Source organism: Coturnix japonica, chromosome 11 (genome assembly GCF_001577835.2).
Source record: "Coturnix japonica isolate 7356 chromosome 11, Coturnix japonica 2.1, whole genome shotgun sequence".
NCBI classification, from domain to species: Eukaryota; Metazoa; Chordata; class Aves; order Galliformes; family Phasianidae; genus Coturnix; species Coturnix japonica.
In genome coordinates, this window is record NC_029526.1 from 12,349,286 (window position 1) to 12,365,928 (window position 16,643).

Sequence of the window (16,643 nt, forward strand, 5' to 3'; positions counted from 1 at the left end):
TCTGATAAACATTGATTCGATATTCAAATATTGCTGTTACAAAGGTTGGAACCTGACTAGTGTGAGACTGAAACTCTTTCAATTAACATAAACACAGCCCACAGCTTCAGTACTTTTCTAATCTACTCAGTAAGCACTCTGCTAAGAATTAATTAAGTACACAGACAGAAAATACTTTTCTAGAAGACATGAGACACTGGAAATTGGAAGTACAGCAGTGAGTCATGATACGTGTTTTTGGGTCAGGACAGATTGCATTTTTGTTTGCCATTACGTGCCACAGAGATAATGGCTTTCTCTAATGGCGGGTCAGAAAACAACATCTAGACTCAGTTCCTTATGGATAAAGTGAGGCTGAGAAAAAAAAAACACAGTGAAGGAAATAACATAGAAAGCATTGATGGGTTTTGCTGAGGAAAATGTGCAGTATTAAAGATAAACTAGTCACATGCTTCCACTTAATTAAATTAACAACAGGAGATTGTATGTGTGTTAAACTAGTATGTCACTTCTTGGAAGGAACAAACTTGTTAAGTGGAGTACGCTGCTGATTAATTATTGTGAAGAAGCAATATTTTACAAGAGTAGTCTGCTTACTGAAGTACATTAGCTGGCCTTTAAGTAATAAATTGGCACCCATTCCCTGTGTATTAAACTGACATGATGATATGGTACCCTTGCAAAGATACCTAGCTAAGGAGACCATGAGACATAGCTAAGGAGAGATTTACCAAAGCATGGTGGGTATATTTAGACATCAAGGACAGAACTATGAGAGATAAGAGGATGTTTATTCCATGTTTATCTTGGGTGTTTGACTCAAACGTGTTTTCTTTACAATTCGTTGTTAATGTTTATGCCATAGAATTTAAGCCATTCTCAAAATGTTAAAAAAACACTAAGTTTCACAGAGATTGTTTAAAAAACAATGTATGGAATTTTTATTTTATATAGTAGTAGAGAACAGAAGCTACTTGTTTTATACTCTTGATCCTAATATGCTGCAATCCATTCCTTTTTATTTCTGCCTAATACTGACAATGAAAAATCTGCCTGTCTTCTAGCTTTATGTAATGGTAGATTACGTGTCAGCCAATGCATTACATTCACCGATGGAAATAATATTAAAAGGAATCCCAAGAAGTTTCCTCTATCTCCTTTCAGTAGAGTTGGTAGTAGAAAGACATATCATTCAGTCACATTCTGTCATTCAGAAAAATAGCTGTTGGATGCCATGAATGAGAAACTAAAATGCAGGTTCCAAAGGGAAAATATCAGAAAATAAGCTTTCAAAGGCACATTCAGACACTATTTTAGGCTTGTGCTGTGCACTGTTAGTGGGCTTAGTTTAAGCCATGGAGCCTATGAATGGAGCGTAGGATTTTTATGTGCGTCAAAAATTCCACTCTTGCTTATTTGTTAATTAGTTCAGAAAGAATGCTCTCAGTTGAACTAGCATGGACTGCTATTGTGAGAAATCCAGCTTTTTTCCCTGAGCATCAGGTTTGTGTCTGGTTTGTTAGTGACTGTTTTCATCCTTTCAGGGGCTTTATGATCTCTGTTGTCCCAGGTACTGAGGATTGTCGTAAAACTGAGATGGAAGTGCTGAAGGTGATACCTGGTGATACTTGGTGATGTTGAAGGAGCTGAGAGGTGTCATCTCTATATGTGTAACACAATACAGAACATGAGCAATTTAGTCTTCTCTTGCCTTTGAGGCCTTCCCATTTTCAGACTTGGAAGAGAATCCCTGATGATATCGGATGAGGTTTTGTCCTCTGATTTGCAAACCAGTTGTTTGATGTTTCGGTTGTGGTGTTCTTTGTTGTGGGTTTTGTTTTTTTTTTTCTTGGTTTGGGGGTGGTTCTGACTAAAACTGAGGAGTCTAGTACTACATTAACCAAAGAGTGCCTGGAAAGCTACCCAACAAGTGATTTAAACAACTCAAAAGGGAGTGGGAGATGAGAATAAGGACAACACCTCTCTATATTTAAATGGTCCATTTTGCCTAAAAGATGCTACGTTGGCAGCATTGGTCCCCGTGGCCATTTTCCATGGCTGGTAGTGAGCAGAAAGATTTGATAGAGCAGAAGAAAATGAAATGATTCGTGAGGCCACAAAATTACCATGGTGATAGGCATTAATAGGTAATTTGCTTTCAGCGTTACTTCTCTGTATTTTGCTTTTCTGAGTGCAGTAGGGAGTTTTCACTGGAAACAAGTTTACTTTTCTGATTCACATAATCTTACCCTGAATAAAATGATTGTATCAAAAATAACATCTTAAGTTGGTGCATAACAATCATTAATCAAGATGAATGTTCTCACCTAATGAAAATGGCTCATAAATCCTTCTCAATCACTTTAAACATAGATGAGTTTTAAAAGAAAAATTACTCTAACACTTAATGACATCTTTTAGAGTAATACAATCCAATTTTAATGTAATAATTGAGAGTTTTATTTGGTATTGCAGTTTTTTAATGATATTATTGCTTGTTACAGATAATGGTATCAATTAACACCAAAGCAGCAAGACGGATGTATTACTGGTAGTAAAGTGTTCTTACATATATATGGCCTGCTGTGAATGATTGAACACAAAGATATTTTGTAGGGAAGATTCGTGTAATATGATCACTGACTCAAACAAAATAGGCAGCATAATTTAGGGGCGTCAGCTGAGCGCCTGACTCTCGGCTTTTATGTTTTTACTCAATATGCTGGTTTGAGTATCAAAGTTCAGTTTTTGGATGTGGTATTAAAGTGTGTGTGCTTGAGAATGTAGACTGTATCTGTAATCCTCTCAGTCCTTAAGCAGAAGTAACAAAATGCTGGTTGGTTGAGCCTGTTTGCTTTTGGCTTTTGTTCAGTGAGTGTTTCAAGTTCTTGCCTGTTTTGTTGAACTGTAGCTCATACACGCATCCGTTGAATTTTGGGTGCATCAACACCTAATTGAATTAGATTAGAAGTTGTCTCAGCTGAATCAGTGGTGTTTTGTTACACAAACACTTCTGCTTTAGCTTCCTTGCTATGAACTGCATCACAATTTGATGTCAGTCAATATAATACAAAGCCAAATGAGTATTCATGCGTGGTCATTAAAATTGTAAACTACATCAGTCATGTTGGTACAGGGTTAAAAAATCTTTAACAGTGTCTCAGAATGAAACATTTTTAACTGTTCCATAAAAAACATTAATGAATAAAGCAAATGGGGCTGAAAAGTACATTGTAAAACTCATCTGGTAAACAACAAAATAAACTCAAATACCTTCAGTCTTACCTAGATGAATGACTTTGATCTTACTGTTAGCGGATCCAGCTCAAGCTGAGGATAAGCACAAAAGCACTGTCTAACGTCACAGCTGTGTAATGATTTAATATATCGGTGGTTTTTGGTTTTGCTTATGTAGAATTTTAATGAAGGTACAGAGCAGCACCCAATGGTCAGATCTGGCTTAGAGAGCTTCTTGAATAATGGAAAAATATGACTATGACTTATAAGTAATTAGATTTGCAATCCTCATGGCGCTACTTTGTGAAACCAGAAAATTTAAACAAGAAAGCAGAGAAGAAATATTTTCTCATTTGGATCTTTAGAGTCCTTTGGTATTTACCTCACTGAGATTCAAGAATCTACATAATTGACTTACTGTCTAGGGAGGGAGTTTATTGGAGAACATCCATTGTTGTGAAAGAACAGTTGTGTGGTTTTTTGACACAAAATTAATGTGCTTTTGTAATCTGATCCTAGTTGGTGGGTTTGTGTATATGGAGCTTCCCAGACTTTGGAAATGATAGTGTCAGTCATTTTAATGATTACATCTCTATTGTCTAGAAGACTAAATGTCTGCTCCATTTTGTAACCAGTAAGTTTAGTTTCCAAGTTTGGCAGTATTTTATACTGTAGTTCTGGAATAAAGAATAGTTTGTTCTCTGTACTTGTGTTAAAGGAAGATGCTGACTCTGGATGAGGTTTTACAGAAATTTTAAGAGTGTTTTGTTTGTTCGTTTGCAGTTTCATATAGAGACATGAAGCTCAACATTGTCCAAAGAATACATCATAGAAGGTCTTTGGGAGTAATCTTTGGTCAGTTGAAATATTGAAATATTTAGAAAGCATGATTAAAAGTTACAGTGGCAGAAGACATGTTCATCACAGGTTCTGTGCCGTCTTCCAAAAGGAATCATTTACCATTTGAGAAGAAGCATGTGTTTTCATGAGGCAGTATTTTAGCGTTCAAGAAATAGGAGAAAGCAAGGCATGGTCAGCAGCTATAACTACTACAAGGCAAGGTAGCGACAGTCCTAAGTGTTACTTTGATGGAGTCCTGTGAGAAGAATTTAGTATTTGTCATTTCAGTTGTAATCTGGCATAACTGTATGTACAAAAATGGTAGAATCAGCATTGGTTCTTGATAAGCACACAGTGAAAAATCACCTAATATGGTGCAAGCTGATGTGGTTTTAACCCATTAGGCAACATCCATCCATTTGCCCAGAGGCGGTTAAAGCATGCATTGACTTGGAGCACATTGCAACTAGTTTGCTTTTAGAGGCAGTAAGGAGTATGGTGAAAAAGATTCTTCTGTCTCTGAAAAGTGCTCTGCAAATGTCTAGACAGTCCGTGTGAAACACTGCGATTCTGGAAGTATTTCAGACTTGGAGTTCTCACATGGCTGTGAAACAATACAGTTCCAGAAAGGCTGTCTCTAATCTTTCACTTGTGTGTGAAGAGAGATTTCTGTTTGCCAGCTTCCCACAGAGAAGCAAGCAGACAGGATTGCTGCTGCAAGGCTGTGCTGAGGAAACCAGCAAGGTTGACCTTCTGCAGTCTGGGCATTATAATTAGAAAGACAACAATGCACAAAGCAGTGCACTTGTAATTAAGAGTGTGTTTTCTGGGAGTGGAGGAGGGGGGAAATTAATGACTCTGTTAACTATTAGAATATGCTTATGGGAGAGAGAACGAATGAGACATATTTGTGGGTTGGTGCAGTATTTTTCCAAATATTTTTTTCAAAGAAATCACAAGGCAACATGGCTGAGGCAAGAGTTTAAAAACTTGCATTATGGAGCTCAATATTCAATAATAACATAAAATATCTGCTTTTAATTGCAAGGTGATGAATGTCATAAACTATTTCCTGCTATAAATTGTGAAGATGCTGTGATGAAATGGACCAAACTGAACTTCATACTTGAATTCCTTTTACACAAGAGACTTCTACATGTTAACCAAATACAAAAGGCTTGTTTCTTTTGCCTGCAACTGCTAAAACTCCTTTGCAGCCAAAGGACTTTCACAGCATAAGAACTGCTGCTGTTCCACAGCAAACCAGATTCTTGCTGGAGTGGAATGTGAACCACTTCACCTTTGAAATATCCCAAAATCAGGAGAGTCTGAAGCATCCTTGTGTGAACAGTTGGCTGCAGCTTAGTATAACATGTTATTACTCAGAATGAGGGAAGCTACCATAAAGGCAACCAGTACTAAGATCCTGTATGTGGGATTTGGTGTCCTGGTAAAATCTGAGGCCTTGCTACTTTAGTTTTTTTCACCAAATCTCCCTTCAGAGAACACCCTTGATGTTGAGAGTAATAATGTGGTTTTTATGGTATTAATTTCTGTTGCAGAAGATTTCCTTTTCTTCAAGCTTATGCTAATAATACATGATAATGAGAGAAGCTACACTGTACCAGTTCAAATCAATAATTGCTTGCCTTATCATTCAGCAGGCTTTTCTAAGGTAATACATGTAGTCTAATAGAGATGTTCCTTCTACAGTCCTTCTCTTACAACCAAAATGCTTTAACTGTTGAGGAATTCTCTGTGTTGGAGGATCCAACTTCAAAGTCTTTTTTCCTGTGCTTACTGTGTAGGAAGAACTCCCACCAGATTTATAGTCTAGGTCCCATTTAGTAGTTCTAAATATTGAATTTGGTTGATATTGGTTCTTTCTTTTTTCTGCTTTGTTCCAGTAAAAGCTGGCAATATTTGGTTCAGTTATTCAGTCACTGTGAGACTTTAAATCTCTATTTCTTTGAGTTTCATCAAGGCAAAAACAAATACTCATTGGTGTCAGCAGGCGCTTGTTGGAATAAGGCAAGAGTGAACAGTACAGTTGTGCAGCTGTAGTTCTCCCTGTAAAAAACACATAATGTAACTGATCTCTTTGGTAGCCAAGGGGGGACTTGAGTCAGAATTTGCCTGTAGCATCAGTTTTTATTCCTTTGACATTTTTTCTCATCTTGGGTCTGGTTTTAGTCTTGCTGCCATGGCAACATACAGTGAGACAACAAGGTATTCCAGCTAAAAGGTCTCTCCTTGCTGACGGGCAGCAGGAGGGAGTGGATGTTGGAGCTGCTCTTTGCAGCTGTGAATAGCAGTGGAGGAATGAAAGAGATTTTAAAATGACCTTATGTTTGCATGTATACAGGAAAAGGCATGGGTGCAAATGTTGAGTGTAACAGCAGAAAACAGGTGAGTCAGATTCAAATCATTGTTGGTTTTAGATGGGTACTAGCAGGATGATGCAGGTATTAGCTGCAAGGAAGCAGACTCCGTAGCTCAAGTTATCTTCTTCCCATGTCTAAAAATTCTCTAATCAGATGAAAATAATTGCTGACTATACTGATTTCTTAACGTTTCGGTAATTAATTTTGATTGTATCTCAGTTTTCTCCATGCTTTTTTCCCTGTAGCCATTGGGCCCCAGGTAGCCTAAGATCAGCGTGTCTTCTTGCATATAGTCAGTGCTTGATTTCTGAGGTAACAACTGACACGAGCAGGAGTGGAGCCTATTCAAAGTCCTGTAAATACCAGACTGCAATTGGACAGAAGTCACTTTGAGGAGCAGGCATACGCGGTCTGTAGTGCAGGGGAGCTGCTCACTCTATGTGCATTATAGGAGGGCTGCATCCAGAGCACCGGAGTTCTGTCCCTGATCTTAGCACAAGCCACATTAACTGGGCTGTTGCAAATGCAGCCTAAAAGGGAGATATACTTTTGCTCTCTACGTCCCATGCCCTAGTACTGGCAAAATCTGCATAGGGAGGAATATCGATTTGCTCTGCTTAGAGCTACCAGCAAGCTGGTAAACTACTGTCCTTGGTTCCTTGAGCTTCCTCCCTTCCACAGACCAAAGCTAAGAAACATAAACCAGAAGGTAGAAACTACATGGGATTTTTTCTTTGTATGTACTACTGTGGTTAGTGTGGAAGTTCATGTATCCCAGTGACATGAAGGTAACTTCTTATGGTCTGAGAGGAGCATCTGCCATTGTAATGCAGCTCACAGTTGATATTAAAGACAGCATAGAATTTAATGGACCACACAGCAGTGCATCTGATGTTAAAAATCATGTTGCCTCATGGCTCTTATTAAAGCTGTAGTATGAAATGCTTTGCTTATGGGGTATCTCAGCTAGGATAGTCTGCAGCATGCATCTTTTTCTTCATTACTGCACACAAATGGCGCTTAAATAAATACTATTGATATTAATGTTTGTAATTCTAATGGAGATAGCTCTGGGCTCATGAAAATAGTGGCTGTTATGAGCAGCAGCAAAGCAGAACTGGTCCTAAAATGAAAAAGAACCAGATTCTTAATTCAGATCATTCTAACATAAATCTGAAGAAGATTTGGATCATTACCTGTTACACTTGGGTTGCCAAAGTAACCTTGACTAGCCAGCTGATGTTTGCACACCGCATGACACTGTCACCATGGAGATCCTGTCCATGTGATTTTGCAGACATGATGCAGTTGCAGGCTCTGCTGACACACAGCAGTGAGATAGAGAGGAATTAATTATTGGTAAGGAATGCTTTTGCCAGCCGCTGTCTTTCTGTCAGAGTGAGCTTGCACAGATGTACTGCAGAAGCTGCATTTCTTACTGTTTAGCTGCATGTAGCAGAGCAGGATGAAGGAGCTCTGTTGGCTTTCACAGGGAAAATTCTGAATTCTCCTGATGGGAAGTTCATGCTCTTGTGATTTTGGAGAAGCCGTCAGAAAATACTGTTTGAAAGATAACAGCCATTTACAGAATGCATGTTCAAGTAATGGAAGCCAATTGATCACTGGTAATATTCCTTGATCAGCTGAGGCTTCCATCCTCCCAACAGCTGCTCTTCTCATCCACATGCAACTTAGTGATGTTAGGAAAATTGTGCCAATGGAACAGGGGATGAAATGTGTTCCCACACCCAGCACCTACCAAACCTCACAGTAGCACTCCAGCACAGATTTCAGACTTATTTTGCAGAGCAGTATCAAATCAAAGGCCATGCTGAGTATTAGAAAGATCTCATGAAATAACCTCATTTTTATTAATCTTTTCTCAGCTGTATAACCAACTTTCTGCTGAACCAAGGCTTGTCATTTTAAGTTCTAGCACGTCTGATTGTTAAGGCAATTAGCTAAAACCTTTCGTGCTTGCTGCATTTCTTTTGTTTAGTCCCTACGTTACTGCTATTTAATTTGCTTTCGTAAAACATTTTGTTCTACTGGTTTTGATTATATGTGAGAGTGGTTGTGCAGTGACAAATGGCTATAAGGTGCTGTTGCTGTTTTCTGTGATACAAATATCAGGAGTTCTCTGAAGATTTAAGTTTTGGGTATTGGTAGCACAACATCTCTTTAAATGTGCGAGCGTTTGTTATTAGATGAAATATACAAAGAGATGTTAAAGCTGCTTGATTGCCTATAAGGCTGATGCCATGCAATGGTTCTGTATGTCGCCATTTAAGCTCTATCATTACCTTTCTACCTGGGTCTGGCAAAGTGGTACAAGGAAGGAGTAGAAGTGCTCACACAGCTCAGAGAATGTGCAGTACTTGGGGAGTTATGGTGGAAGACAAATTTTGAGTGTTTCTCACAGGACTTGGTAACTGTGACTTGTTATTACATAGATCTTAACTTCCGCATTTATTGTCACTGCTCAGTGGGGATATTTAATAACATATCCACAACTGTATCACTTGTAAGGCTGAAAGGGATGGGAGAAACACGCTTGCTCAAAATTGTTTCTTCAATTATAAAAGTATACTCCCTAAAGCAAATGCAAATTGTTTCTAACTGGGTTTGAAAATTCCTTTTCCTGTGTTTATTATCATTTTCCTCTAGACTGAAAAGATACGGAACGCTATTTATGCTGCAGAGAATGTTTAAAAATACAGTACATCAAACTAAAAGAATATTGATGCAGAAGCGTGAATTGTGTTGGAGGGAAATGGCAAACCTGGGATTCCTTTAATTTCTCCTTTGCTATTATTGATTGTTTTCTTCTCTTGCTTCCTGAAAGGGTTTTTGTTGGGTTCATGGGACTGCATGGCTTCTCTTTCTTTTCAGCAGCAAGTCTGACAAATTTCCTTAGACAAATAATGTGGGAAATTGAAAGCATTTTTGCATTGTCCACTAATGTATAAAAATCAGTGCAAAGCTTTATTATATGGGCCTTGTGAATGCTATGCTTCTCAGGGCTCAAATCTGAAATTCAGCATTAGTTCAGACACAACCACTGTAAGGAGTGAGTTATCCTGAAAGGACAATGGCAAATTTGTCGTTTATTCCAATAGAAACTCCTTAAATTAGGAAGTGCACCCTAGCACTGCTTGCAGTCCAAGTCTTCCGTTGATGATACTGCATAAGAAGAAACTGAATTTACTCAGTTTCCTGATTTCTTTACTTTGACTTGAGATGACAAATACAAATAGTAACAATTGGTGCAGGACTTTAAGATAAGGGAAGCCCTCTTGATCCTTGCCACTGGAGGAGATGTGTCTTTTGAATCAAGCTAAATTCAGCACTTAAAAGTTCACACGAAAAAACAAATACTTTTGGAGCCTGCACTGAACAGCAAATTGTAACCATGCTTAATTTTTAATGCTCTCTTCTCTACAGTGGAAGAGGGAATGGTTTTAATATTCAGTTGCATTGGGGAAGCAAGCAGTTGCAGTCTTGGTTGAATAAATGAACTGATAGCAGCCATAAACTTTAAAACAGAGTTGACCTTCTATCCAGTGGGATTCATATGATAATGTTTTCCAAGGTTAATTTACAGTTATGTCCTAAGTCAGAAAGTATTTTTTTTCCTTACTAGTTTTATTTCATCGTGGCAATTTTTCTTTTGTTTTCTCAGATTATTTTTTTTCCCCTTAATGTCTGGGTGTTTACTAATGGAGTGAACCACTCAGTAAAATTAAAGTTGTAATATTGAGTTCACTGCAGCCAGCTTTCAAAATAAGGCTGACAGATGGTAAAGACATTTTGTGCCCAGTATCCATTAAATTTAATTGAAACTTGAAAGCTGTATTTGTTTAGTGTCTTCAGAAATGTCGTACCACCTTCTGTATTGGACGTTCACAAATGATCTTGGGTGCGTGGACCTCAATTAAGCTTTTAATGTACTGTGGAACCCACATGTTCCCAAGTCAGCGTTTTGTTTCTAGCTTCTACGCCGTAATTCTTAAAATAGTAAATAAAACTATGTCACAGATGGCAGATCCTATTAACATAAAACTTTCTTGCCTTGATATGTCCTGTTATGCCAGCAAAAAAATAAAAATAAATAGAGTGATAAGGTATGGCAAAGCCAATACCAAAGGCATTCAGGATTTTCTATAAATGTGTGTTTGTAAATTACCAAGTTTATCTTTCTTTCAGGTGAAGGAGGCCATGCAGAGAATCCATGACCGAGGTAACATAGGAAAACTAATTCTGGATGTGGAGAAAGCACCCACTCCCCTGGTGAGTGCAAAGCACTTCATACATGGCGTTCAGTTTCACAAGGTCAAGCGTGGTAGTGACATTTGGAGAAACATCCCTTACAGTTTTGTATAACGTTTTCTTCTAAATCCATAGCACCTAAATAGAACCCATAATTATTATCTGTATTTTTAAACTAAGGTGGAACGCAGTTGTAACTCCTACAATCCCAACAGTTACATTTCTCTGTGGCATAGCTGTCTCCCTCTCCAGAAATGTGCCACTCTTAAATCAGGATAAAACTGCCAAATCTATTTGTGTCCCTGTGACAGAAAGCAAATAGACATTTAATGAATACAAAATTCCTGTCTTAATTAGTAGGTTGAACAGAAAAAGACATGTTAGTATTACTCAGTGTACAAACACAGAAGTGCTTTCTGATTACCATACAGAAGTCAGGGAGTACCTCTGGTAGGAATTCTTTACTTCTCAAAGGATCTAAATGCTTCCAATCCATGAGCTGCTTTAAAGAATCATATCATCATATCACTGGAAGAGCACGTTCAAAGGTTTACATACGTTTTGTTAACTTCCTATAGAGTTTTGTTTCCTTTCTGAGAATCTTAATGCTGTTTTGTGACAAAGTCCACTTGTGCAACTATCCTAAAAGCAACTTCCAGCTAGATAATTCAGCTGTAATCCCTGAAGGAGCAGCTCAGTTTTAGCTGAAAGTGATGTTGTACCAACAAAAGTTTTGTACCGACAGAACATTTGTTTTTCTTGCTCTGTCCATATCTTCTTCCATTTCTAAAGTCATTCTGTGAGGTGAATCAAACTGAAACAAGACTGGGTAAAACAATGTAATAGGTGCTCTGATTTTCTTCATCTTTCATCCTGTAGATGGCCAATGACAGCACAGAGACAAGTGAAGCTGGAGAGGAGGAAGAAGACCATGAAGGGGACAATGAGAATAAAGAGCGCATGCCATTCATCCAGTAACAGCCAGAGGTGATGGAAGCAGAATGATTGATTCAGTAGAAGGGAACAAGACTGAGAAATATTCTCCGCATCAGTGAACAAATGCTGTAGTACAGTGTGTGTTGTATTTGTCTGCAGTCAGCTGAGCTATGAGCTGTTGATCATTGTTGTTTTGAACTCAAGTGCCATTCTCATCCAGTGCAGTATTATGACATTCCTGTGTAATACCCAGTTTCCCTGTAGGAGTCCCATGGATTTTTTTTGTTTGTTTCAGTTTCAAAGCCTCATTAACTTACTGTGTAATTTTAGATGGGCATCGTTCTCATGCAAATTCCAACTTTTTGCATAAAGTTATTTGGAGGGTTGAGCTTTTTTTTGCAAGTTGACAACCACAGTAACAAGAAGTATTGCCCACTTGCTGTCTTGAAGATTCTGCTAATTGGAGGGAGGATTCTTACGTTTATGAATTTTCCAGTGTTAAAATGGTTTTCCTTTTCTGAACCACAGATAAAAGTTTCAAAAATGGTAAGGTTATTTTCCTTTATCAGGCTTCCTCATTTTATAAGCAATCCCGTCTTCATCCTCAAAAAATACCTCATTTTAAATTGTGGAATCGGAAATCGTGAGACACCAATAATTGACAGACTTTGATTAGTACTGTATGATCACATTAGCAATCAGCACCAGTAATTAAACACTTCACTCAGAGTGCCAGCTATTTTGCTTTCCTGTCGATCTGAGTTAACGCCCCATATGTTCTAGGCACCAGAGGCCAGTCAGCCACTCGTTTCAGGGCCAGAACAATTTGCACTGTTACTGACAGTTCAACATCGTGTTCTACAAAGGACGCATTGACTCATCTGCGTCTAAAAGCCGAACCATTTGTAAATGTAACTTTTAAATCCTATTAGTAAGGATCTCTGCAGTGTGTGGAAAGAAATTTGTTGGCAGAGTTTACTACTCTGAAATCACTACATATTGATCAACTACAAAGCTGGAGCTGAACAGAAGTTAACCCTTTAAAAAGTGACTTTTAGACCTTAATCCCATTAGAAATTATGCGTGGGGATAGCTTTATCTGGGCTAGTAATTCCATTAAAAGCTCTGCTCCATATGTATAGTTATATCTGTGACTATTTGAAGGATCAAATATACAAAGACCAGCTAGTCTATCTACCTCCCACTAGTGGAAACTATGTCTGAGCATGACAAAAGTAAATATTTTTTCTTGTCTTTCACCTATCCAAACAGAAGCTACTCAGGTCCTCGGTGGTCTTGTTGAAATAATCATTTCAAAATAACTGCAAACAACTTCAGTAGAAATGCTAAAAGAAAGTCAGAAACCTTGTTATAATGCCATGTATCTTTGAATTAATATATTTTTAGTATATTTTTAGCAAAAGAAGATATTTCTCCAGGCAAGGCTAGTTGTGCTCCTAATTCTACAAATATGTAGTAGTGATAGAAGTTAAACTATAGAGGGAGAGGGATTGCTTCTCAGGCTTTTCTCAATGTGAAAGTAATTGTGAGTCTGGATTACTTTTATGTGTGGTTTTAGAGGATTCTCTTGTGTTGGGTTTCTTTTTTTCTTTTTTCTTTTTTTTTTTCTTTGCTGAGTATTAATGTCCATCTCTTCATACTGTGCTCATGAAGTTGCCGTTCTACTGTTCTAATACTAGGTAATTGTGCAGTATGTTCATCCTAAGCAAGTTTGCCTTGAGTTAAACAAATTCAGAAATAAGAAGAACAAACTGTGGAGGAAAATGCCAAAAAAAGCTTTTGTTGAAATATGAATCAAAACAAACTTCAGTTTTCCTTAGATATTGAAGCAGAACTTCATTCTAGTTGATTTTCTTTCTGTGTTGGACTTAGGCTTCCAGTGTCGTATCGAACCCAAACAGGAACTCAATATGCAGAAAAAATTATATCTATTTAGTGAGTTTTCCACGTGTTGGGATTGCCCAGTGAGCTTTTCAGAAAGGCCATTAAGTTCTCACAATTCAGTAGGAAACATGCCTGACATTGTTTTGCAGTTAGTGTAACAATGTTGTCCTGCAACAAACCTTCACATAATGAGAAGTTTTGATTTGACGCCAAAGTGAGCAATATTGCTGGTGACCTTTGAACTGGCAGTAAAGTGGCATTCTCAAGGCCTTAAAGTAGTAGGGCAAGCAGAATAGCGAATCCATTCTTCTGTTTATAAACCACAGTATGGTTGGCTCTACAGTTAAATTTCCCCTGTAGATAAATAGAGAGGGGTGATGGTGGTCATGGCCACGGGCACCGTGGGGACGACAATCGGATGAAATAATGCTGGCTGGTCTTTCTGGTTTTGTTAGCAAGGTGAAAATAATTTTCATGCTAATTCATACCAATTTCAGGGCCGTTTTCTGATCAGCAGAACATCAGGTAATTGCAATTAGTACAGAGGACTGTTCTGGATCTACCTAAGCACTACACAGGTCAGTATTAACAATCACTGAGCTGAATTCTGCTCTGTGTTTTAGCAGTATTAATATGGTGCGTGTGAAGGTTACTACTGAAACGAATGGAAAGCTTTCAGGTGCCTGTTCCAGAAGCAGGGTTTGTGCTAGCAGAATTTGGCCCATAAGCCCTAAATACTTACTAGAATACCACAAACAGTAGTATCACGTTTGAAGTGGTAGAGGGCATGCTATACAAAATGATGGTGAGACTGTTGTTACTGAACAAGTCTTATTGCAGTAGAAATGAAGGTTTGTGTTTACTACTAACACTTGTGTTTAAACAACTCTAAGACAATTTGATAGTTTCTTCAAGTGAAACAAATTATTTCTTAAATTGCCTTAAAGGAACTGTGAAAGCTTCTCTTTATCTTAAGCCTGATTGAAGTGAACTGAAACACTGTTTAATTGTATTTGTTGCTTTAGAGCTTTTGTTATATTGTGCCTACAAAGCAAATTATGTTTACATAAAAATATAAATAAAATATTGAGCATAGCATTATCCTTGGCTTACATATTTTATTCTAATACTTTCACATTAGGGAGCTGACTTGGAATTGGTTAAGAGGAAAATCTGAGGTCTCATTTTCCATTTCGGTTACTGAAGGATAAACAAATATTTGTTTTTCTTATTACAGAATACATCAAGGCTGTTAAAATGGCTTAGCGTGCTACTTTACTGAACATTAAGAGTTTAGTATGAAATGTTGAATGTTACAATCTAAGAACTGCAAAACATTTTATAAGCACCGTTTATGAAGTGTCAGTGAAGTGTGTTATTTTGATGGGGGTTTGTAGAACTTTTGCCCTCAGATTGCACTGGGAGAAAGCTTGACATGCAAGTTATCTTCAGAGAAAAAGTTCTATTTAGAAAGGAAATCACTCAAAGGGAATAATCTTAAAATGGGATCCAAAACAGCCACCTCCAGATTAGCTGGTAGAAAACACAAAGACGTTATTGAATCAAAAATCCTATTATTCTTGGATCTTAGACTTAACTGAGGGCTGCAAGGAGGTGGTTCAGTTGACATGGGATATAAGGTTATCTCTCCTGAAATAATTCGTACGCTTTTTCTTTCAAAGTACTCTTTATAGTTACCAAACTTATAGATGCCCTCAATTTGTACTTGAGTACATGTCTTTAAAGATCTCCCTGCATGAAAAAGAGGAAATGGTTCATTGAACTTCAGTTTAATATCTGAATGAAGAGAAATTGTTAGCTTTGGTTAATTCCAGTCATGCCAGACTTGTTCTAAAGCCTTTATATCCCTGGGAAATATCACTGCAGTAGCTACTGGATCAGTCATGTAATCTAAAAGATGTGAACACATGTTGATTGAGAAGAGGTTTCCCAGAGTTGATAAGCAAATGATGGTCAGTGCATCCCTGGTCACAGGCTCGGGATAAAGCTGAAAGCAAACAGCCTTTTTCAGGCTCTCTGTGATTACTAACAGTGCCCTGCCTTTTGCCAGCTTTTCCACTGGACCATTTGGGCATAATTGTCACACAGTTTAATACATGGAGGCTGCTGCCAGCCAAGCTGGGATGCAGATTTTGTGTGGTTTCTGACCAGACAAAGTGCAAAAAAATTATCTTAATTTGCTGAGTATCCCTGATCCTTGTTCTATTCCATCTTTCTGTGCTTGTCTCGTTTTCTGTGAGCTTAGCCATTAATCCTGGTGGCTTTTGCCAAAACATACTCTCCTACCGCGATGGTGGCTGCCAGCACACAGCACAGCAGCCCCAGCAGCCCCAGCTCATAGAGGACTATGTAGGAGAATCCCTTGCCAGCCCTAAGCCCCTGGGTGTGAACTAGTGCTTTGTTTCTCTATGAAAGGAGCCAAAGCAATCAATACTTTGTAACTGATATCTGCACCAAGGCTTCTCTTTTCCAAGTAAATTTTAACATCTGGGCAGACATTCCAGTATTTTCCTGTGAGAGAACAGGTTAGAGGATAAATGCAAATGTGGCTTCATCTCATCAGCCTGTACTGTTGTGCTGCTGAATTGCCTGCAGTTGATCCTAACTCAGCCACTGCTTTCATGTCTGCCTCAGCTTTCTCTGTCATTCGTTTCTGCAGCAAGTGGCATGGCCTGATCTCAGCCATTTCCAACAGTGCTGTGTTGGGCACCTCACCACCTGCATGCTGTTCACAAACTGGAAGGGGTGAGAACAGTGCAGCTAATAAACAATTAGAGGATGAAAGTAAGAAAATAATTATGTATATTTCTACCCAGAAGTAACAAATGAGCAGAATTTACAGATTATCTGTTGATTTATTAATACGCTTTACATCTATCCATTATATGCCTGATTAGATTAATATACTTTTGTGGTGATTATATTTCTCTTCTAAGGAGGCTTGACCTCCTTCAGCAGTGTTTAAAAACCTCATCCATATATTCAGGGGCGATGATGAAGAAGCCATTAGTCAAACATTCAGCACTATCTCCACTAGTTTCCGGGGTCAGA

General features: G+C 38.1%; 1 protein-coding gene across 1 annotated transcript in view; it reads left to right on the forward strand.

The window, feature by feature from the left end:
- VAT1L (vesicle amine transport 1 like) overlaps positions 1-14,672 on the forward strand; it is a 41,196-nt gene extending 26,524 nt beyond the window's left edge. Inside the window, exons 8-9 of the mRNA XM_015874167.2 lie at positions 10,668-10,751; positions 11,610-14,672. Of these exons, the coding sequence (XP_015729653.1) occupies positions 10,668-10,751; positions 11,610-11,708 (183 nt within the window). The 3' untranslated portion in view covers positions 11,709-14,672. The remainder of the gene's footprint in view (positions 1-10,667; positions 10,752-11,609) is intronic.
- Positions 14,673-16,643: the final 1,971 nt, after the last annotated feature.